General features: G+C 41.3%; 4 protein-coding genes across 8 annotated transcripts; 2 read left to right on the top strand and 2 right to left on the bottom strand.

The window, feature by feature from the left end:
* Nucleotides 1-109: 109 nt before the first annotated feature.
* slc5a6b (solute carrier family 5 member 6) lies at nucleotides 110-8934 on the bottom strand. 5 transcript variants are annotated; one of them, XM_069536397.1, is made up of 17 exons: nucleotides 8871-8934; nucleotides 8675-8770; nucleotides 5636-6085; nucleotides 5474-5539; nucleotides 5000-5051; nucleotides 4834-4901; nucleotides 4509-4663; nucleotides 4246-4386; nucleotides 3314-3443; nucleotides 3040-3128; nucleotides 2639-2751; nucleotides 2299-2369; nucleotides 2121-2207; nucleotides 1602-1771; nucleotides 1412-1518; nucleotides 1218-1339; nucleotides 110-771 (listed from the first exon to the last, which is right to left on the bottom strand). In XM_069536397.1, exons 3-17 carry the CDS (start codon nucleotides 5981-5983, stop codon nucleotides 625-627), a joined length of 1866 nt encoding a protein of 621 aa, XP_069392498.1. In that variant the 5' UTR covers nucleotides 5984-6085; nucleotides 8675-8770; nucleotides 8871-8934; the 3' UTR covers nucleotides 110-624. The 5 variants fall into 5 exon arrangements, with proteins under 5 accessions (XP_069392498.1, XP_019953588.1, XP_069392496.1 ...); XM_020098029.2 differs by lacking the exons at nucleotides 8675-8770; nucleotides 8871-8934 and adding exons at nucleotides 6705-6827; nucleotides 8168-8416; XM_069536395.1 differs by lacking the exons at nucleotides 8675-8770; nucleotides 8871-8934 and adding exons at nucleotides 6705-6827; nucleotides 8168-8416 and having other exon boundaries at nucleotides 5636-6080.
* Nucleotides 8446-11503, top strand: cenpo (centromere protein O). Its single transcript, XM_020098036.2, has 6 exons — nucleotides 8446-8892; nucleotides 9012-9163; nucleotides 9386-9539; nucleotides 9632-9903; nucleotides 10216-10375; nucleotides 10603-11503. The coding sequence occupies exons 1-6, from the start codon at nucleotides 8871-8873 to the stop codon at nucleotides 10710-10712; spliced, it is 870 nt and encodes a 289-aa protein (XP_019953595.2). The 5' UTR covers nucleotides 8446-8870; the 3' UTR covers nucleotides 10713-11503.
* Nucleotides 11504-12282: 779 nt separating this feature from the next.
* tp53i3 (tumor protein p53 inducible protein 3) lies at nucleotides 12283-15808 on the top strand. Its single transcript, XM_020098033.2, has 7 exons — nucleotides 12283-12438; nucleotides 13053-13127; nucleotides 13230-13408; nucleotides 13589-13856; nucleotides 14176-14388; nucleotides 14863-15059; nucleotides 15377-15808. Exons 3-7 carry the CDS (start codon nucleotides 13268-13270, stop codon nucleotides 15578-15580), a joined length of 1023 nt encoding a protein of 340 aa, XP_019953592.2. The 5' UTR covers nucleotides 12283-12438; nucleotides 13053-13127; nucleotides 13230-13267; the 3' UTR covers nucleotides 15581-15808.
* On the bottom strand, nucleotides 15801-21703 carry LOC109636380 (SH2 domain-containing adapter protein F-like). The gene is made up of 8 exons (XM_020098032.2): nucleotides 21474-21703; nucleotides 19840-20089; nucleotides 19585-19686; nucleotides 19263-19425; nucleotides 18876-19133; nucleotides 18620-18779; nucleotides 17724-17843; nucleotides 15801-16944 (listed from the first exon to the last, which is right to left on the bottom strand). Exons 2-8 carry the CDS (start codon nucleotides 20083-20085, stop codon nucleotides 16758-16760), a joined length of 1236 nt encoding a protein of 411 aa, XP_019953591.1. The 5' UTR covers nucleotides 20086-20089; nucleotides 21474-21703; the 3' UTR covers nucleotides 15801-16757.
* Nucleotides 21704-22582: the final 879 nt, after the last annotated feature.

The following is a 22582-nucleotide window of genomic DNA, read 5'->3' as shown; positions in this document are numbered from 1 at the left end:
AGTTATTCACTTTTTTAGGATTCAAACTAACATGTAATGCGCTATATGGGAGTGAACCTCCAGGGTAAAAGGTTTTTTTGTCACAAAAAGAGGAAAAAACACCTTAATATTAAATACAAAATCTTTATTCCTTCTTACAAAAGGTTGTTTTTTTCCAGTTTTAGCTGCATTAAAGCGAGACTCCACTCATAACATTCATAAAGCTGCAGTAGTGACAGTCAAGTACAAAATCCACTTATAAAACATTTCAGCTGATCTAACCTCCACTGGGTGTTGATTCTCTAACAGCAGCATCTTTACATGTTCGGACATGTGAAACAGTGATCGTGCACCTGAGGTCGACAGATACAGTATGAAAATCAAACATGTGATTATCAGTCAATCAATCAGTCAAATGTGAGGCTCAGCTGCACTCGTACGTCTTTTCTTGAACACATGAAGATGGTAGTAGATTTAAAAAAGAACAATTTCTGAATAAAGATTGTTTAGCTTTCACCTCGCAGCAGCATTAGACATGGCAAATCTGAATTACATCACTAACCACAAATTCAACAGTATACGATTGTGTTGTTTGGCCAAGTGCTTTGTCTGAAGAAGTTTTCTAACCCGACATGCGAGACTTCATCACACGGCTGTTTCATGCTCCACATAAGACGTGTAAGCATCAGGAAGAAAGCTCTCTGTCTCTTCCTCTGTTGGTCCGTCCTCTTGTCGGAAGGCCGACCCGTTACTTTCTTTGCACTGCGGAGGCTGCGTTCGTTGTGATGAGAGCTGCAAGAATAAGGGACACATTAAATAATTGATTTACACTATTCACGGCCAGGACGTAAAGACTACAGTTCTTATTTCCAGATGAATAACTATTGGAGCTGATCTGACAAAGGTCCACGGTCAAGGTCAACAAAAATATGGTCCAAAAAAGACAATTTCCAATATATCTCTGCAAACAATAAAGAGACAATCTGAAGGTTATATTGGTCAGACCAGTGCAGACTCTCTCAGCTCGAAACTGAGCTCACACTTTTGACTACAATATGCTGCCACCTACAGTTTTAAATTACATTATATTTTGTAGCACGCGTGGACGCCTGAATCAACTTCTGAATTATCACAAGGAACAGATGTCAGCAATATTACTAAAATGATTATAAGTTTAATTTTACTGCAGGAATTATTGTGTCTGAGTGAATTCAAACTCATTCTGTCATTTTACTCACTGTGTGTCCCAGTGGAGTCACACAGCACAGCTTCTTTTTCAGGTGTTCAGGTAGAAAACACAGCAGTTTCCCCAACAAGGGAAAGACTGTGCCTGGTGTCAAATCCTCCTCTTTCATAGGACCTCAAGAGAAAACACTTTAAAGTCAGACTGAAACGTTCTGAAGAGCAAGTGTAAATGTAAAAACTCGCCTACCTGTGAGAAAGCTGATGATCAGTCCTATCACAATGACTGTGAAGCAGTTAAAGGCGCTGTACCACATGTAAGACAGTGAATAGAACCTCTTCAATCCAGAGGGTCGGCTAAAGAACAGAGAGAGATGATTATGTACCATAAAAACAACTAAACACATACACACACACGGTGCTGTCCGAGTGATTTATACCTCATATTCCTGCTGATTGCTGTCTGAATGACAGCAGTCATGTTGTCTGACAGAAGGTCAACTCTGCAGTCAGGCGGCAGCGGCCTCGTGCCGGGGCTACGAGTGAATATGCTCCCGATGCCGACCCAGAAAGCCACGGAGAGGCCGGCGCCCAGACCTGCTAACGCTCCCTGAACAGCAAAATGAAAACTTGATTGATGACAGTCTAGACAGTGGCTTCCAACATCGGAGTTGTTTCTGTACAATCCAATACAAAACCGATGCAAGGAAACATTTTCAATTTAACCTTACTACACATGTTTGTGGAGGCTGCTGAGACGAATTCAGATACAGGACAGCAGAGCCATGGTTGTATTATAAGATTTTTAAAATACAATTATTTAAGTTTTTTTTTTTCAATTTAAGATCAGATTATTGAGCAGCAACAATTTATACCAAGATAATTTTGACCAAAGTAAGCACAACAGTAATAAATCAAGATTATACTGTATATTGTCTCATGACAGATCTTACACTTACAGTGGAGTTGGCCCAGGGGAAAAAGATCCCGAGAGAAAACAAACCCAGAATAGGCCCCCCGACCATCCCGAAGATCTTTAAAGCCACCTGGAGTTCAAATATCCAAACAGTGACAATTATTAGAAGAACTTAGTGAGAAGAGTTGGTTATTATTTGTTAAGAAAACCTGTGAGCTTACCTGCAGAACTGAATCACCCATCAGGTGAGTGAGATAGGCCATGGCCAGACACAGCAGCCCATAGGACATAGCTTATTGAGGAGATAAGTTGAAACATTTGAGCAAATCTGTCATTTATTATATAAATATATATATAATTAGCGTTTCATAGCTTTTTTCTGTGCATGTAAAAGTTCTGCTGGGTTACAAAAAGACCAACGTCTGCAGCAAAGGGTCAATTTATCCACCAGAAGACATTGAAGATGTGTTTGCATTCCCGGCCTTTATTCCGTAAAGCAGCTACATCCCTGAGTAACATGTGACGTACCCTCCCACCAGCTACCAGCTTCAGAGAACTGACCTAAAGATTTGGACAGCAGGAGTGCTCTGGCCTCCGTCATGGCTGGAAAATGAGGTTTGATGAGGTCTTCCATTGTCACAGTGGCCAAAGAGTTGAAGGCAGAGGAGATGGTGCTGCAGGGGAAAAAACAAAATAACACTTATCATTAAGGGGGTCTTTAAAATACATGACTAACAATTAAATCATGAAAGTATTAAAAAACTTTATGTAATGATCAGCTTTAGTGGAAACTGGGTTAAAGAGGTCTTTCCTGGTTTTGGTAAAAGGGAAACAACCAAACTTTGATGCTCACATGTTGTTTTGAATAGAAGGTTGAGAGCTTTTCATACATCGTGTGATATTAAAAGCTGCTGGGACCACAGTTTTGTTTAATCAAAACTGCCCCTGTGGTAGCGTCATACCTGAGAGCTGCACTAAATAAACAAGCAACAAACAGTCCGGGCAGTCCAGGCAGACCCTGCAGCATATCCATCACAAAGTATATGACCATCTGTGGAAAATACACCATAAACACAAATCTTGGTTTGCATAGATGTATGAGTCACCAGAAACTAAATATGATCACTATAAAAAAATGCAAATAGTCTCACTGCTGTAGTTTCGCTGTTGCCAGAACATGGAGGAAATAGCTCGGTGGATAACAACGGTAAATCTGGGAAATAAACTGAAACTCACTGCATCTGTGGAGGAGGGGCCAAGTTTATCGGACAGATCCTCTCCACAGTAACGTGCAAACATGACCAGCCCCATCACACAGCTGAGAGCCAGAGCCAGCTGCAGGGAGGGAAACACCATGTAGCAGGACCTGCACAGAGAACAGGGCCAGTGAGTGAAAAGTGGAAACTTTGGAGCTTAACACATAAATCATGAATCTAACTCGTGAATAAAGATTTTAACCAGATGATGGCGCAAAAGTGATCATTTCAATTATTGGAATTTATAGTCGCTGCTTAGGACATTTAATATTTTCAACTACATGATAGTTTCTAAAATAGTCACTGAGATATATTTCACTCTGAACCAACAATATCAACCTGCAGGTGGTGCTAGAGGAAAAGGTCAGGGGGTCACCACAGTCAGTATAAGGGCAGTGACACATATGTGAATCCAAACAACAGATCGCCTGCAGTGACAGCCAAGTGGGGTCAACCACACAAATGTCGTTGCTATTGGTGACGGCTGTAACATCACAGTTCACCAATGTTGAAGTGCATCCCTTCGCCACAGGAAGCTAATATTTTATCCGCTCCCTGGTCGCACAGAATGGAAGTGAACGGGAAGCAAATGTTCGTCACCACCACATTTGTGCATGTGTGACTTCGCCTGACTGTGATTATCTGTGCAACCGTTCAGATCAGAACAAAGATTAAACGTAAACACTTCTGTGAACTAGAATTACTAGTTGAATCACTTCCTTAGGTCAATTACAATTTACAATGCAAATATATATGAAAGGGTGACTCGTGATGCAGAGGAACCAAGTGTCATGCATAGAGCTGGAGACTTTACATAATCTAACGGTTCTACCTGGTAACTGTCCAAACAATTTTCCTATAATATCAAAATGAAAATCTACAGAAACACTGAAAAGCTACAGTCCGTTGTACCTGACAGCCTCCTTCTCTGTGCGCGAGCTGAGATATCTTTGCACCTGAGTCTGGTTCACTCCGTAGAGGGACAGCATGAGGAAGACCCCGCCGACCCCCAGAGTCCAGAATGTGTGTCTCTCTGTAGGATCTGGGTTCAGGCTGAAAACAAGAGGGACCCTCTTAGTAATGAACCCTCCCCTCTATCGCTCACCCTCTTTAAGAAACAGATTTGGATTTACAGCCTGTAATATTACTGAAGCTCCTGATTGATGACGACTTACTCGAGACCAGAGATGCGGTTTCCCTCCCCGACTTTCCTCCAAACTTCCGACACTCCTCCAGTCTTCTGCACCCCGACCACGATGACAGCCAGCTGCCCCGCAAACATAACAGCAGTCTGAAAGACGTCCGTCCAGATGACGGCTTTCAAGCCACCCTGCCAGGAACACACAGGACACATGAATCTGATACATGCCAACATTAAAACACTATGTACTGTTTAATTTAGCAATCATATCCTAAGTATTTACACTTTATATCGAAGCATAACATCTTTTAACTGCAGACTTTTCTCTACAAATGATTCGTAAAATAAAAATAACTCACCATCGTTGTGTACAGTGTGCACACGAGCCCAGTGGCCAGCACTGTTCCCCACAATTCAAACCCAGTAACTGAGAGAAAACACAGACACAGTAAAACATGAAATCTCATCCATTCAGATTTCATGAGTCAGAGAAAATTATTTATATTATAAAAGTGTTTTTCTTACCTGCATTTAGTGCAAAGGCAGGAGTATACACACAGACTCCCATATAGATAACCTGCAGCCAAGTACATGAAATATAAATTATAAACTTATATCGACTTTACAAAGGTAAATACATGAAGATTCTGAAACCAATAGAACACATGCATCAGTTCACCCCATTATATCAGAGCGATAATAACATTTTTATTTTTTAAATATTCTTATTTGCTTTGGTCTGTCTAAAGGTAACTGCTCCTGCTCCACACAGTTAAACCACAACTTGGCATTTTTACACTTTTATAGTTTCTACAACAACATGTAACTTACTCAGACACAAGAGTGATAATTGACGCTTGCCAACTTTTAGCTCTATGTTATCCCTGACGTCATATTATTTTACCTAAGAATGATCCAGATTAAAAAGGAAACACTGGTTTCAGATCAGAAGTCACTATGTGCACAAACACTTAACTGAGTTACTGGGACTGAACTCACCATCTGACAGATGAAGGTCAAAGTTCCACAGATACGCACTGCTTTACTGAAGCGCAGCTCGAGATACTGTGGAAACAAAAGATTAAAAATGTCGGTCATTGAGAAAAAACACATCTGGAATAATTTCCAAACCAATACAACTGGAAACATTAATGTTTAAACCTGGTAGGTGCTGGAGAGCCTCAGTCTGTAGAACACTGGAATGAAAACATGAGCTGGAATGAGAAGACCCAGAAAGTAGGCACAGCCGATGAACCAGTACTGGGTGCCGTGTGTGTAGATCTCCGCCGGTACGCCGATGATCGCCACAGCGGACTGGAACGAGGCGATGAGCGACAGGGAAACCGGAAGACAGTGCATGTTCCTGTCTGCCATCAGGAACTCCTGTGTGGTGCGCTGACGGCCACCGGACAGAGCGTAGTACAGGCCGATGCCCATAGAAGCAGCCAGCAAGACGGCAAATACCACATAGTCTATAACCGTGAAGTGCTTGTGGTCGGAGGGGTCCATTGTGATTGTCTCCTGGCTGCAGCTGGAGGTTTCTTCCTCCCGCAGTCAGACGGATGAGAAGCGTCTTCGTCCACACCCATCAGCCAGGAGAGTCCAGCTGCCCTGGAGAAAGACAAGATGCTCATTAAACAGATGTGACCAACTCGTTTTTAGAAATCTATTTGTCAGTTGTCAGGAAATATTTTGTATATGTTTTGGTCTTTTGCCTTTTTTAGACAGTGATAGTGGAGCGAGAGAGTAAACCTTGAGGTGCACATCTTGACCATTCAGAAAACAGGTCTCCCCCGAAAATGCCAAATATTTTCTGGCTCCAGCTTCTGAAATCTGACGATTCAATGTTTCTCTTAGTTTCACATGAGGGCAGTTTACTGATTGTTATTTTTGGAACTGATAGTCCGAAAAAAAAAAAATATTTAAAGACATTAATTTGGGGTGTGGAAAATTGTATGAGGCATATTTCACACCATAAAACAGAATGATTCATTGATAATGAAAATTGTTACGGACTGAATCATTTCCCGTAAAAAAAAGCAGCAAACAGAAATGTATTTAACAATCATGAAAGGGTTTGAAATCAACATAAAACATTTGGACAGATGCTGGAACTGTTGAATTTGATCATTTTTATTGGAAAACTCCTTAAACATAAACTGATTTATTTTTTGTTGACGCTCGATTAATCAGCTGATCACTGAAGTTTTCGTGGACTAAAGAATCAAACCTTCACACGCTGGATTCCACTGAGCTGGTATTGTCACATTTTTTCATTCCTTGACGGAGGATGTCTTCACCGTCATCTAAACTGACCTGGTTGCGTCAGTTGTTACATGAGACAACCTCCGGTCTGTAAAATGGGACAAATCAAAGTCAGACACATTCTGTGTCAACTTCCCTCCCCCAACGATCCTGATCCAAAAATACTAAAATACTGAGCGCTGCTTTGGAAATGTTGAGGGTTGAAGGTCAAGTGTCCAGTTACTCTGCCTCCTGCTGCAGTCGTGTGTACGGAGCCCAAAAGACAAACAACAGCAACCAGTGTCTCTGGATTTACAGGTCAACAAGCTTTGTGGACAAAGGTTTTTAAGTTTGTTTCCCCCCAGATTATGTAGTTGCATTTTGTTTTTTCTCATTTTAAAAATCTTTTAGTCAATCCTACTTTCATTGGGCATTTTACCCAAGTTTGATTGTTCTGGATTTTTGCTCATTTATTAGTAATTATTTATAATAATAATAAAATTTGTAAAATCACTTTTATGAAACATTGTGGGTCAAATAAGGCAAATTATAAGATGTCTTGAAAAAGAAAAAACACTTTAACCTTCATGATGGTCAAATTTCATCAGGTTGTTGTATTTCATTGATTGGATTGATAATGTTGTGTTTGCTTTAACTGGTTGTACCTAATAACCTGACAGATATGTCAGAACAGTAAACACTTGATATCTTAACGGGCACTAAAACTAAAGTGAGGAAAAAGTATAAGCATTTTTATTAGAGCCTGACTGATATAGATTAACAAAACAAGAAACAAACTCTGTATTTTATTCAAGTAATTGTTTTGACTCACTTTTCAAACAACTATGTCAAAGATAAGCTTTTTACAGCATCTTACATTTATGGGAATATTTTTCATCTTTCAGTACAGAAAAATAAAACAAGAAATTTAAGGAATTGATTTCCATCTGTGGGAAATGTCGATCACTAAGATTGCTCCATAATTCCTATTTCAAAACCAAGAAAATGAAGAAAATGATTCACAGGATGCAGATTTTTTGTGCTGATAATTCTTTGTTAATAAATCTGTCGGCTTCTCAATCAACTGTGATCCAACATCTTGCGACTGACATCCACACGAGTTTGGTTTTGTCAGATCATTAAATGATGTCCAAGAGAATTTAAATTTACCACAATATGAAATAAAGAAACACAGACATGTGAGAAGTCTGAGAATGATTAATAATCACTTATCGAATGAGCTTCTGATTGATTGAGGTGCCAATAACAAACCACTAATCACAGTAAGCTCACAATAAACTGTATTAAAGTTCAAAATAAATGAATAGTGCATTAACAGCAGTAATTCTGCAACTGAACTTAAGGAAACACGAATAGAAAATAAACTTAATCAAAATAACATCATGTTGGAGAAATGAGTTGAAGGTGAATTAAAAACATGAGACTCACCTTTACATGTCAGCTCAGCTGTGACCAGACTGTGGCGCCATGCGTTTTACTGAGCTGTGTTCAAGAGAGCAACGTTACTGAACGTAACCACTCGACCGAACAAGAGGAGAAGATAAAACACAACTTTCTACTTCTAGAAGTCTGATGTCCTCTAGCTCATGAGTCGTGTTCATGAGGTCTGATATAAACCTCCTCCTCCTCTCATCTCATCTCACGACACCACGCGATCAGGAGGTTTCAAATCCACTTCCGGGACGAAGTTAAACATGTAGGCGGGTTAGTCAGTCAGCTGCATTCACGTGCTCCTCGGACAGTTCAGCATATAGGGAAATTGTTCCTCAGGCGACAATGGCTAGTCCGAAACCACCCACTTCACTTTATTGGACTGTGTAATGATAAGTTAGCGATTTCGGACACAGCCAAAATGCGTCCGTGTGCTTTTACGTCAGAATTTAGAAACAATATGACAACTCGGACTGTTTGACCAGTTTGTGTGTGCTGACCTACAGAGTTGTGAGGGGGCGTTGACGTCAGGTGGTAGTTTGTCCGATTATTTCGACAACACGTGAAGGCACCAACAATGAAGAGGCAGGAGCCGCGAAACTAGAAAAAAAACACACAACTTGTAAATGAGTGTTTACACAGAGTCAGAGTTAAACACAAAGCTAAACACAGAGTTCAACACAAAGACAGCTGCACTCACATGGAGGGAGCATCTACCAAAGGTAACTGAGAACACGGAGAGCTGCACAGACTGTGAGGGAGTGTGTTGTGACTGTAGCAGCTAATGCTAACACCCGAGTGTTTGAATGGGAGAGACTGAGAGACTGTGTCCGTGCCGCAGGAGTTCTGAGTCACCTGAGTCTGCTGGAGGTTCAGGCGAGGAGCCGCAGACATGTTCCCCCGCAGAGGAGCCGTGTGAAGGAGCTGAGGGCGGAAGCTGAAGCGCTGAGGGTCCGGAGAGAGCAGCTGAAGACGGAGCTACAGACACGTCAGGTGATTGATAGAGCTACAGACACATCAGGTTATTAATAGAGCTACAGACACGTCAGGTGATTGATAGAGCTACAGACACATCAGGTTATTCATAGAGCTACAGACACATCAGGTGATTAATAGAGCTACAGACACATCAGGTGATTGATAGAGCTACAGACACATTAGGTGATTAAAAGAGCTACAGACACATCAGGTGATTGATTGATTGTCCTGTAACAGAGTCTTCAGAGACTGAGGACGTCTTTGGACAAAAAGAGCACCGAAGAGGAGGAGGAGGAGGAAATGGATGAAGACTCTGAGAACTCACAGCTGCTGAAGCTGATGGCCAGACACACACAACTGAAGGATCTTCTGCTCGCTCATCACCTCATCGGTACAGACTATCACCTGTGTCCTTGTGTATATAACATTGAGTCTTTATCAATGTGTCTTTACGTTCTCCTCAACCTTTTCTGACATCACTAGGCGGGTACGACATCGTCAAGACGCGCCACGGCAAAGGAGTGTGCGTGTCTGTGGCAACGGCCTACGAGGGCGTCTGCTTGGAGACCTACAACTTGGAGATCGACCTGAAGCCAACGCTGAGGATCAGTCGTCACAACGTTCCCCCGTTCATTCCTCTGAGCGGCCTCGCCGAGCAGAGCGACATGCAGACGGACATAAGGGCTTTTCTGGACACACTCAGCCAACATCTCAACGCCTTCGCTGGGCGCAAGCAGCAGCTGCAGCTTGTCAAGGTGCCAGGTTTTGTTCTAATAAGCCTGTGGCAGGTTTGAGCACCTGTCTCCAGATGCCTACATGTTATCAGACAAAATCTGGCTTCTAGTGGTGATAACAAAAAAATCCCATCATTAAATTGGTTTAAATATTCCTTCTATACAAACAAACTTTAACATAATGTTCAGAGGCTAAAGGTTGATATACAACTACTGAATTGTCCTTTATTATCAAAACCAAAACATAACACAGAACAATTATATTCAGCTATAACTCATATATTTCATATAATAAATTGATCCTGACTGACTGTGTCCTCCGCCCGTTTGCAGGAGCAGCACAAGTCCATCGAAGTGATGGAGAGCAACGTCTTGTGTTCGATACTGGTGCTGATGTTCACTGTGCCGAGGACGAAGACCGCCGTCCTCTGCACGCTGGACTACACCGACCACACCGCGTGTCTTCCAGCAAGAGTCCAGTTTGAATGCGATGGTAGGTTTGTGAACTCATCACAGAAAATTGTGTCTTTACATTTAGTTGGATGGTAAAAGGATGAATTCAATTAATAAATTAAAGTTGATGGGTTTGTTAAAGAGGTTTGTTTACGATATTAAAATAATAAATGTTGTAATATAAAGTAACATATTCAAATGTATACCTTCCCAAATAACAGGATTGTGTACCCAAAGTCTTTTGTAATATGTATATTTATTTTTCAGTCAAGGAGATTCTCGAGTCTCCAGAGTGGAGGAAAAACTGCGGCCTGCTCATGGAGACTCCACTGCACAAAGCTTTGATGACCATGAAGAAGATGGGGAATATTATTTAATCACAAGTAATGAAACAGTATATATAAGAATAATCTTTTTTTGTCTTGCTTGATAGTAGCTGATACATTTGTGCTGTCAGGTTCCTCTATTGAGGTTCCAGTATTTCTACGCTGCTTTTGTCTCTGAGACTTTCTATAAACGCTGCCACCCTCTTGTGTAACGTTTCCCTCTGAAGCCGCCGCGCCCCCTCCAGTTCCTCTCGGGCTTTCTGCTGTTGTCTGGCCAGTTCTTTTTCTGATATCGAGTCGATAGTTGCAATATTTTTCATCTGCATGAGAGACACGTTGCCTTTGCGTCTCACTGGACTCGTGGGTTTGGCCACCGAGGGTGGAGGTGCTGAGATCGACCGACTCTGCTTCACCGCCTCAGATCCATCGTGGTGATGCAGGGATTTGCTGGAGCACAGACTCCTGCCGTCAGACGTGTGAACGCCTCTCACGTGTGTCTCTGTGTCCTTGTGCTCTCCGATTTCTTTCATGGCGATGTTGACTGTTGCTTTGGGTTCGCACACTTTCACCATCACCACTCGTCTCTGCTCTTTAAACAGCGAGTCTCGTCTTTGCTGCAGCGTTTTACAGGTGTAGCGGTACTGTTTGTCCAGCATGCTCAGTTTCTGCTGAAGATCTCTGTCCTCCTTTTGGTTCAACACTCTCAGCTCTTTCTGCAGAACCCATCGTCTGTGGACTGGATCCATTTGTATAAGATCTAGATGGAGAAACACATGTTTTGCCCATTTTTCCTGTAAATTTGCCATCTAACTCTTTATAATAAAACCATTGTTGCTACCTGACGTGTGTGCATCATTCTCCAGAGTGCTGTTAGACCGTCTGCTGCTATGGCTGTCGGAGCGAGTGTAATATAATAGCCCCATTGTATCTGAAGTCAAGTGAAAGGGATTGTTGGTTAAATGCAGTGAGATTGGATTACAGGAGGCCTCCATAGTCACAGAGCTTCTTGCAGTTCCCACAATAAGTAACGTTGTCACATGATCGGTCAATGTTTGAAATCCACAAGATATGTTTTAGGTCAGTATTATAGGAAACCACTGCAGACTTGTGTGAGTTTCTTTAACAAAATATTGTAATCTCCAGAAAAAACTCATATTCCCTAAACAAAACCCCCATAGTTGAAATAATGATTTGAGAAATGAATCAGCCTCGATGTATTAAGTGATAAATTATTTAAGTTATTAAGCAACAATCATGTTTCAGGTACTTCATTGGGAACATTCAGTCAGTCTTTCCCTCATGCTGTTTGACAGTAAACTTAAGAATATTAAAACTAGTATGGAAGACTTGTTTTCAGACCAAACAATGAGCTGATTAATAGAAAAAATATTCAATTGTTTAAAAAATGTTTTTCTGTTGCAGCTGTGTCATCTTCTCTATCAAACATAAGTTCACATTACTGTATTTCTCCATTCACTTTACCTTCAGTGGACTTGTTATATTCAAAATGCTCCTGAACTTACATAAATCAATTATCATGTGTGTAACGGACAAAACATCTTCAGTTGAAATCCTCACTGATCCTGTTGGTGAAGAGAAATATGATTATTGCGTATTATTCCAGGCTCGTCACAGTCACACAGCCCGGAGCCTCCTCTTCCTCCTCCTCCTCCTCTTCACGGTTTGGTGGTGAGGAAGAGGAGGAGGAGGACGAAACTTCCCAACAATCTCTCTTTCTTTTCTCCACGTTGATGAAGCTTTAAACGTCTTTTATCCGGTGAGTTTGTTTTCTGACGCTTGAATATAATGTTCAGATTCAGACAAGCTGTTTCACACGGTGAACTCTGCTGCATCGTCTGCTTCTGCAGTCAACTCTTTACAACTTCATTCATCTGCTGCAGCTTCACACACTTTAATCCGGTCACATTCCAGCACGTGCGAGTTACGCAACTGGTGATTGTGAAACTGATCCTCGGTCAGACAAATAGTGAAGAACTCTGAACTGTTCTGTCTCTTCTGCTGAAACGTTTTGTTATTCATGTCCTCGGTTCTGATGTGAGCGAGTAAAACCTTTCAATACTGATGTACTTGCTCATATATCAATATTAAAGAAATGCAATGATTTTTAAGATGTTGAGATATAAACCCTTGTGACGAAGAAATGTGATTGAGGCTTGATATTTAACAGTTCAACCGAAAACTTTATAATAAAAAATAAATACAATTACAATTATCACTGTTTGAAGAAGGAGAACAATGCACTTAAGCATGTTTGCATTTTGATAAGTGATCTATAATCAAATCACATTTGCAGTATGTGTGGGAGCTGTCTGCTCAGGTGTGGTCGTCATTGCTACTGATGTTGATTTCCCTTTTTTTCTGTTTTCACAGTTGCCTTTGTGGTGGTGCAGTGATCTGATGCAGAACATCCTGCACCCTGGAAGCTTGTTATTGGGAAACACCTATGTGAGTGTTTGATTTCCAATTTCAAAGCTTTCAGGAAGTTGCCTCAGGTTAACTTTGACACACCATTTATAGGGTTGCAAGACTGATATTTTAATTAATTAGGTCAATAGACCTGGAGACAGTGCTCAAGTTTTGCCAAGATGATGCGGGCGGCGTGTGTGGACGTCCCCGGGGGACCAGAGAGTTTGCTGCTGCGGACTGTTCCCAGACCTGAACCTAAACATGGAGAGGTCCTGATTAAAGTTCACGCTACTGCTCTGAACAGGGCAGATTTATTACAGGTACAATACAATATACAGTCTCACATGTCATACACAATACAGTTTACACTGTAAACATGATGGTCTGTTGTCTAATGCGAGTCAGTGGTTATTTTATTACCTGTGGACAGAATTCAGATGCATTGCAGTCAAATAATAAAGTGAAATACATCCTGTCTCTTTATTCTCTGTTCTCACCAGAGGCGAGGACTGTACCCACCTCCCCCAGGTGAGAGCGACATCATCGGCCTGGAGGTGGCTGGGACTGTAGACACGCTGGGCCCTGGGGTGAAAAGAGGTTGGAGGCCAGAGGACAGGGTCATGACCCTGCTCTGTGGAGGAGGATACGCAGAATATGTTGCTGTGCCTGAGGAGCTTCTCATGCCCGTTCCCCAGAATCTCACCCTGTGCCAGGCTGCTGCCATCCCAGAGGCCTGGCTCACCGCTTTCCAGCTGCTGGCGCTCGTAGGTATATCAGCTTTTATTATTTTACAAACAAAAAAACACAACCAGACGTTAAAACTGCATGTTAATGAAAAATTCATCAACAAATTTTGATTTGATAATCGCATGTTACATGTAAACAACTGATTGTTTATCATTTAAGTTGCAACTTGATGTTAATAAAAAAGTAAACGACACAAAGAATAATACATTTTAAAATCCATTCCTACTTGTGTCGTCAACAAAAACACATCAAAATAATCATTTCTAATTTCTTCATCAGCTCATTGTCACCATCTGTGACAAACGTTAATATTAAACTGTCTCTGTCTTCTCTGCTGCAGCTCAGGTGAAGGAGGGGGAGGTGGTGCTGGTTCATGCTGGAGGCAGCGGCGTGGGAACGGCTGCCATTCAGCTGGTTCGTCTGTTCGGCGCTGTGTCCATCGTTACGGCCGGGAGCACAGAGAAGCTAAAGATGGCTGAGAAACTGGGAGCCGCAGCCGGGTTCAACTATAAAGAGGAAAACTTCGCACAGGGAGTTCTCGACTTTACAGGAGGTGATTTTCACAATCATAATAGAGCTCGTTGTTCATAATTACTATTTCTTAATGTCATTTTCTGATGGAAATATTTTTTGCTATTGTCAACAAATTCCAAAAAAACACCAAAACCAACATCTAGAGACCTTTTAAAAAAAAATTGTTTTATTGTTAAAAAATGGGCTAAATTATTTCCTATAGCAGTTAGTAAAGGTTTTCTTAAATGGTACTCAAGATTAAATAGTGAATTTGTTTGGGACTATTTTCAGCTGTGGATTAATACAGTCAGAGACCAAGTATGATGATGTTGGCTTGTGAGTTCCATTAAAAATAAACGATAATAAGAAACATATGTGACTCATTGATTTCATTGTTGGTTCTGGTCTTTTCATGGGATTTGTTGACAAGAAGAAAACTACAGAATATCAATTTTAAGAAGAATACACACTGCGGCTATATACATAGTACAGTAACCTCATTGTAATGTCACAGGCAGGGGAGCAGAGGTCATACTCGACTGCATTGGGGGATGTAACTGGGAGCAAAACGTGAGCTGCTTGGCCACCGATGGACGGTGGGTGCTGTACGGCACCATGGGAGGCAGAGCAGTGGAGGGAGATTTTCTGGGGAAACTGCTCGCCAAGCGAGGACACTTGCTCAGCAGCCTCCTCCGCTCCCGCAGCCTTCAGGTGAGAATTCCAACAAAGCAACAACAGGCTGACACAGATGAAATGAAAATCTGTCTTATTTCAATTGTTCTGTTTTGTGAACTCCTGTGTCTTGTTTTCCCAAATGAGGCAATTTAAATACGGTAAATAAAGATAGACGATGTGTCTCCACTTCAGATGAAATGTTCTAAATGTGGACTTTGGAGGACGTGGGTTTGATGACCTATAAAGCAGCCAGCCACCAGGAGGCGACCAAGACTCTATCTTTCTATACAGTCTGTGCTGGTAACACATCTCTTGTATTGATTTCCACATCTGTGACTTTTTTCTCTCCTCAGTACAAAGCGGACCTGGTCGAAGCTTTTTCTCGTCGAGTGTTATCACATTTCTCAAACCAGGCTGCTTCCTTGAGGCCAGTGATTGACAGCACATTCAACCTGGAGGACATCGCAGAGGCTCACAGGCACATGGAGGCAAATAAGAACATGGGCAAGATTATCATTAATGTGATTCCACAGAAACAGGAAACTCAGATGCAGTGATATTAACAGAAATGTCAGTGCTTTAAAATGTATTTTTGATGTGTGAACAGTCAGGCCGCCATTCAACCACATTTTAGTTTGTAATTACGACTACATCAATAATTAACAAGCTTAACTCCAGGTTATAAATGTGCTGTGTGAACTTTCTTCTGAAGCGCCATGTGCTGTGAAAACCTGTTCACAAATGAACCGAGTACAAAAATAAACGATGCACAGACGATTTAAAAACAGGTGACAACTTTTATTTTCAACAGACATAAAATCTTATAAAAGCACAGTAAATAATCTACCGAAGCATCTTTTATAATCATGATCACAAAGCCACAAGCTTTCAATATAATACTGTAGTTATTACTCTCTAAACTAGTATTGCAGGAGTCTGTTACTGCGCGAAGTTAACAAGCCGTGTCCTTCTCGACATTAAACTGTCGCGTTGTGTTTCTCAGACGCTAACCTGATGAACTGCAGCTCGCAGTCACAGCATTGAATCCTCAACAATCTCAGGCGTCTGAAACACAGTGAAACCTGGAGCTCACAGGCCGCCAGGGTCACATATGTTTGGTTTGTAGTGTAAAGGACATTAAGGGATAAAAGCAGTGTTGCTTGTAGTTACAGCACATTTTTACTGCATTTTCTACCGTCTATGTCTAACTGTTGGATTTTTGTGTCGCTTTATAACAAGAAATTCACATGTGAATAACTGCTGTATTGTATTGGATGAATAATCAACTTGGATTATTGGCACATGCTTAAACCAAAGGAAAACACCAGTGTTGCCCTTTCAGACACCCGGCAGTTCTTAAACTTCTACCATCTTCAGACACCTCAAGACTGAAGTTTGTATTTTTCCTCTTTTAACTAAAAGTTTGCTGCTACCAAACTTAATAGATGATCGCTGGTTTTCAGGAGTTGGTGGTATTCAAGTACAGGAACCTTAGTGATGAACCCAGTTCACAGGCGAAGGTTCATGAGGCACTGAGCTCTGTCATTAAACCGGCAGTGTAGTTACTGGGTTTGTGGGGGGGATAAAGGAAACAATGGCACCAAACAGTCCAATCTCTTGCACTGGTAGAGTGGCAGAGAAAAAGGCATGTGGGAATAGAGGGTAGACATGGTTAAATATTGAGTATACATTGTGTTCAGTAGCACCGGGAGAAAGAGTTTGTGTTTGTCGCCGTCAGAGCGTCTGAACGATGACAGGATACAGTAGGGACATGTGTTCTGCGCCGCGGATTGGCAGTTTGTGTGTTGTGTAGTGGTGGATGACCTCGGGGATGGTGGAGAAGGGAGGGCTGTTCTCACCCAGCACATAACGCCCGTCTCCAGACTGAGTGAACTTCATGTGCATGAAGCCTTTGCAGCTCCTGGGAAATAAGGAGAGAGAGGGATGAGCAGGAGGTGGTGAGTCTTTACCTATAGTCTCTATAAACAGATTCTGTAGGTAGATACACAGAATCTGTGTTGTCACGCCTCACTGGATTTTGAATTAACAAATGAGGATGGGAAAAAGTTGATTGAAAAAAATCAATTACTGTAAAAGTCACCTCGAGGTTGAAATCTGAGAATATTCTGAAACCACCCACAGACTGTAACAAACCCCAAATGAGGCAAAAACTGGATCAGATAATTTAGGAAACAGCGCAATGCAGTTAACTAGATTAGAAATCCCCTTTAAGAGATCGCAGTGATATTTCAAATTAAGGCAGAATGAGGAGATCTATTTTTAGATCCAATACAGCTCATGGCTGAAGAAATGCTGCATCTCAAGTAGCATACCACCATGAGGTACACGACCAGCGTCTGGACGGTGGGACTCAAAATGGTCAAAACATCCAGTCAGAACTCAATGGTCTCCAACTTGATTATACAGCTGAAAGGGAAGCACTGAATTTTTAAATTTGCAAATATGGCGACAGAGGATGGAGGACCCTCTGTTGGCCGAGTGTAATAACACAACTATTAAATTTAAGACAAAATGAGTCAAGTCCACATGTGAATGATTTTAGGGGGTTTATGGCCTTTATTTGATAGGACAGAGAGAGAGGTTAGTGGTGAAAGGGGGGCAGAGGGAATGGGTGATGACACGCAGCACAGGGCCACAGGAAGGGACTTGAAACACAACAGTGTAAACAGGAGTGTCTACCTGAGTGAGAGCGAGTAGTCGTTGCGGCAGGTCTGGCTGTTCCTCACCAGGTAGGAGCTCTCTTTGCACAGAGTCAGCAGAGTTTCTGCCTCCGAGCGGCTCAGGGCTCCGTGGTACCATCTGCAGGAGAGCAGGAGGAAACCGTTGTTGTTTCTTCTCTTCATGGTGCTGAACATTATTGTCAAATCATCACTTCATGCTGCTTCTTTGCTTTGCAGTGTTTCCAATTGACGTTACCGAATCGACTGTTCAATGGATATTTTTCTACAAGAAATCATTTGAGTTGTTTCTTTAAAAAAACTACCAGAAGACCTTGAAAACTGGGAGAAGTGATGCGCTTTTCTAAAACTATATATCAACATCTTATTGACAAATCAGTTAATCAACTAAATAATTCATAAACTAATCAATTAATTCTTAAGTCATGAGCCTACATGGTCAATTCTATTTTCCTGCAGCACAGTAAGTGAAGGCAGCTGAACTTTGTGAGGCACAGCCTAGTTCCAGACCTCTGAATCACCATACACATTTCTGACTTGTTTTTTCCCTTGTGATTGTGAGCAGATGATGCTTGCAGTCAGTTTCTATAATGAAAGAAATCGCTCAATATCCAAAACTGTATGTAAACAATATACGAGTGATAGCATGACAGTGGCTTTTTATGCAAAACCACAAAGAGTCATTGTAATAAAACAAATTTGAGCTAACAAACACACAATTATACAACTGGAAAAATAATAAACTGAAGCAGTGACTTCATGCTCTCTGAGGAGAATACACTTTGTTTGATCTACAGACAATCAGTGATTTACATTGGACGCTCAAATGTCCAGATGTAAAAAAAAAAAAAAAAAATCCTATCTATCCCAATGGAGTTGTTGAACATGTCGACTTACACTTGTCTCTCCAGAGGCAGAAACGGATCCACTCTCTCTCCCAGGAGAGGAGGGGTGTCACCAGCCAAACGGAGCGTAGTTGACTCGGCTGTGGTTGAGGTGGTTCCCGTCTTTGTGAGCCTGGTTTGCGATCGCTCCCTTTCTGCCCCTTCAAACTGAACTGTGGCCAGAAAGAGAGATGCAGTGGCTTAGTTTTAAAAAATAAATAGTTTATGAGTCAGGAACAGGGACATAAACATCAAGAAGGAAAATGTACCTGCTAGAGCTTTAGAGATGTTGTCCTTCTTCCATTCCCAGGGCTGGTCATATTCATCAGCCGGCCTCTCATCATCCTGTGGGAGCCTGCTCTCCCTGCTGTCTATCAGGCCCAGTCCGCCCTCAACCTTCTGAGTTTGCTGCTGTGCTGGTGGAGCAGCGCGGTGGTGGTGACGAGTCCTCTCCTCGTATGGGTTATCATACAACTGACCAGGATCTCCACCTCCAGATCTGTTACTCATTCCGCTGTGCTGAAGTTCTATAAAGAAAACATACAGATCAAATGACTTCCTAGTTAAAAATATGTTACCTTGGTCCCTTTGTATAAATAATACATTTTAATGTAGAAGTGAACTGCCCAGTGGGAGATTAAGAGCTTATGATAAACCTGAGATGATCCGCTGGGCCTCGAACGGCTCCATGTAGCTGCAGCAGTCTGTGGGTGCAGGTTTGGGCTCCCAGGTTGGTCTCACTCTTGGGTCTGGACGGGCATCAAATGGGTCCGAGTAGTCAGTGTCAGTGTCCGAAGCTGCTGGGGCAGAGGGAACCACCTTGGGAGAGAGAGAAACAAAAGGCATTTAACGATAAATTGGGGAGGAAGAGCTGGAAATGTGACAGTGTGAGAAATTTAGATAAAGAGCAGAGAAGAAGAGGACAAAAAGGAAAAACCCAGCAAAGAAAATGAATCAGAGGAGAAAAAGAACGCTTACTGGTTCTTCTTGAACTGTCACAGGACTCAAGGGGATTTTACAGCGACCAAACTCCTGAGAGTCCACTTTAATGAGTCTGTGTTTAGGAGAAACCACTTTCACCTGTAATGTAACATATGGAAACAAAACACTTTCAATAACAATCCAAACTTATAATCTGGAACATGAGCTCTAGCAGTGATAAATATGAGCTCAGTATTTAACATCTAAAAAAGGAAATGTATCCATCTTGATATCAGTGACAGCAGGTCATACCTCCACACCATTAGGCAGCACTGAACCAAACGCAGGGAAAGAGGGAAGGCTCATTGTGGCACTGCAGGAGCTGAAACCGCCATTCTGCTGCTCCTTATCCGAATGCTGGTACGGGTCCTCGAAATCGAGTTCTTTCTGAGCTCGGTAAGCCCTCAAGATCTCACTCTCAGTGTAATCTGGCCTCGGGGGCTGTGGAGGGTCACGCCTGCTGCCAAAGTTTAGGTAGTCCTTCAGCCACTTTGCCATGGATCTGGGGATGACACATAAAAAAATCAACTACATTGAGTCAGAGAAATTAAAGTTAGCCAATTTACTATTTTTATTCCATCATTAATTATCATAATTTCTGCTATTTATGGCCCATAAACACATTGTTTAAATCAGTCTACCATACAAACCATCTTATCTATCCTTCACTAATCCAATTTCACACTTGTCATCACATATGATGATGTACTGTTCGGTGTCTCTGTCTGTTAACCTGATTACTAGTATTCTTGCGTTACATATATTGTATTGATAGTTGTTTGTGTTCCCTGATGTGTTTTTAATGCTCGGTTTTACTTTAATTATTCATGTATATTATAATGATTTATTGTTTGGGTGTCTAGAAAGACATTCATACAAAGTTGTTTTTCTACATGTGCAATATGAAGATAGGGAATATGGCTGTGTAATTGTGCAATTTGTCCAATCTTTGTAATGTATAATGTACAATATGTGGAGCAGTTCTTTATTGAATCATGGATTAGAAGGTGTGATAGTGGCCGCTGCAGCTTTGTGTGGTCTGATGGAACAATCTTACTAGATGAAATAAGATCAGATAAAATAATCCTTTATTAGTCCCGCATGGGGGAAATTTGTAATATTCCAGCTGCAGGAGTCAACCACAGACACCAGTAAGTAATATTTACATGCAATACTTGAGTGTAAGCATATTTTAAAAATATAGGAAAATGTGGATGGAATAAAAACTAATATGTACAGTGTAAAAACAAGAAAAACAATACAGTGGATGGATTATACATGAACCACTGTATTAAACAGACAGAATATGAACATATATTTATAATTTCATTAATTAAACACTGGCTTTTTGTCTGGTTTGAAAGAATAAACTGTGAGTTATTAATCTCCGGTTAGCTTGGTAGCCTGATAGCACAGCAGCAGCTGGGAGTTGTACTCAGTGCTTTTGTTTGCATTAGTTAGCCCTAGTTAGCATTAGTTAGCCCACACTGGTTGACACACATTGACCATGAAAGATTAATCAACAGGTCCAGAGAAAATACTTCCACGTTTATAACTATTACAGCTTTGACCCTGGGGGAAAGCGGACGGTGTGATTTCGATCGATTCCCGCAAATCACAGCAACCATTTAACAATTGCTAGTTAGCATCTCGGGTAAATCTGAGGGGGGGGGGTTCAATCAATTAGTTAATCTTACCAGTTAATTAAAGCGTTTGATTCTGAATTAAACATGACGAGACGAACGTGTGAGAATAATCGTACAGTTGTGTTTCCCACGCGAGAAGAAGACGTGGTGCAAATCCGCAGAATGGACGATAGCTCATGTGTGAATGTGCCGAAGCTAAGTTGGCTAAGTGAAGCTAACGTCGACGCGTCCTGAGCTCACCCTCTTTCTCTGCATTGACGGCTGTTGTGTTTTCTTCGGGTTCTACCATCCGGTGTTTCCGTTCGACGTTACCGGGCCCCGGAGACAAGACATCGTTGTCCGTGAAATCGGTCGGGCAGCTAACGTTAGCCGGACCGGAGCAGAGCAGCGGACCGCGGGGCAGAGTCACACCGTCCCCGACACAACAGTCTCCGGCTGCCTTAAAGGGGAGTGGACGGTGTTTTGTTGCTGGGTCGACTTTAAATGTGGGGCCACATGAGTCTGCTCCTCACATGTAAACATGATGTAAATCTATATAACATGTAGTTTCAGGAACGTTTACACACTTATTATCATTACTTATTCACTGATTAATCTATTTCTCCAGTTTATGTTTTATTTCTGCCAGTGAAAGAAAACCAGGATGGGTGCTGCTGAATTAAAAGTACTTATTATAAGATAATAAATCGAAATGATCATAGTGAAACAATGTTAAATACATCTAGAATGTCAGATATTAAATTTGAATTATGAAATAATCAGATGGTAAACCAGGATCATGAGATGGTAAATCAAGATGTAGAGAGGACCTGCTCCCGATGTAATTTTAAAGTATTTAAATATAAAAGTCCATTCTAGGGTAAAGAAAACAACAATTCACACATTCATCATCTCTAAGTCATTATTTTGAATTGCTAAGTTGTTCTGATTTAAAGGATTTGTTTTAATAAAGAGGTGTTGGTGGGCTGAGAAATACTGTTTTTCTATTGTCAAATACAACAATTTAATTTCACAGTTTTTAGTGAAAATGTTGGTTAAATAAATTAATGTTTCGATAAAAAAAAATACTGCAAAATATCAGCATCTACAGACTGCATCCAATAAAGCAATATGATCTGGACATAGCATAAAACGTTTGTGGATCTGCAGTTAATTCTAAGCAAAGAAAGGATCACTAGAATAGATAATGGTTGAATAACTTGAACAAAACACCTGTATTTCCCCCAACTGAAAAACAAACATGATGAGAACCACTCTGTCCTCAGGGCTTATGATGAATTACATAAAATTACAATATTAATTATATGAAACACTGCCACTGCTTTTACAGAAGCTCATTTCACCCTTTT

The sequence above is a fragment of the Paralichthys olivaceus genome, chromosome 12 (assembly GCF_024713975.1).
Source record: "Paralichthys olivaceus isolate ysfri-2021 chromosome 12, ASM2471397v2, whole genome shotgun sequence".
In the NCBI taxonomy this organism is placed as follows: domain Eukaryota; kingdom Metazoa; phylum Chordata; class Actinopteri; order Pleuronectiformes; family Paralichthyidae; genus Paralichthys; species Paralichthys olivaceus.
Note: the sequence above shows the minus strand (reverse complement) of the source record. Positions and strands in the feature narration are given on the sequence as shown.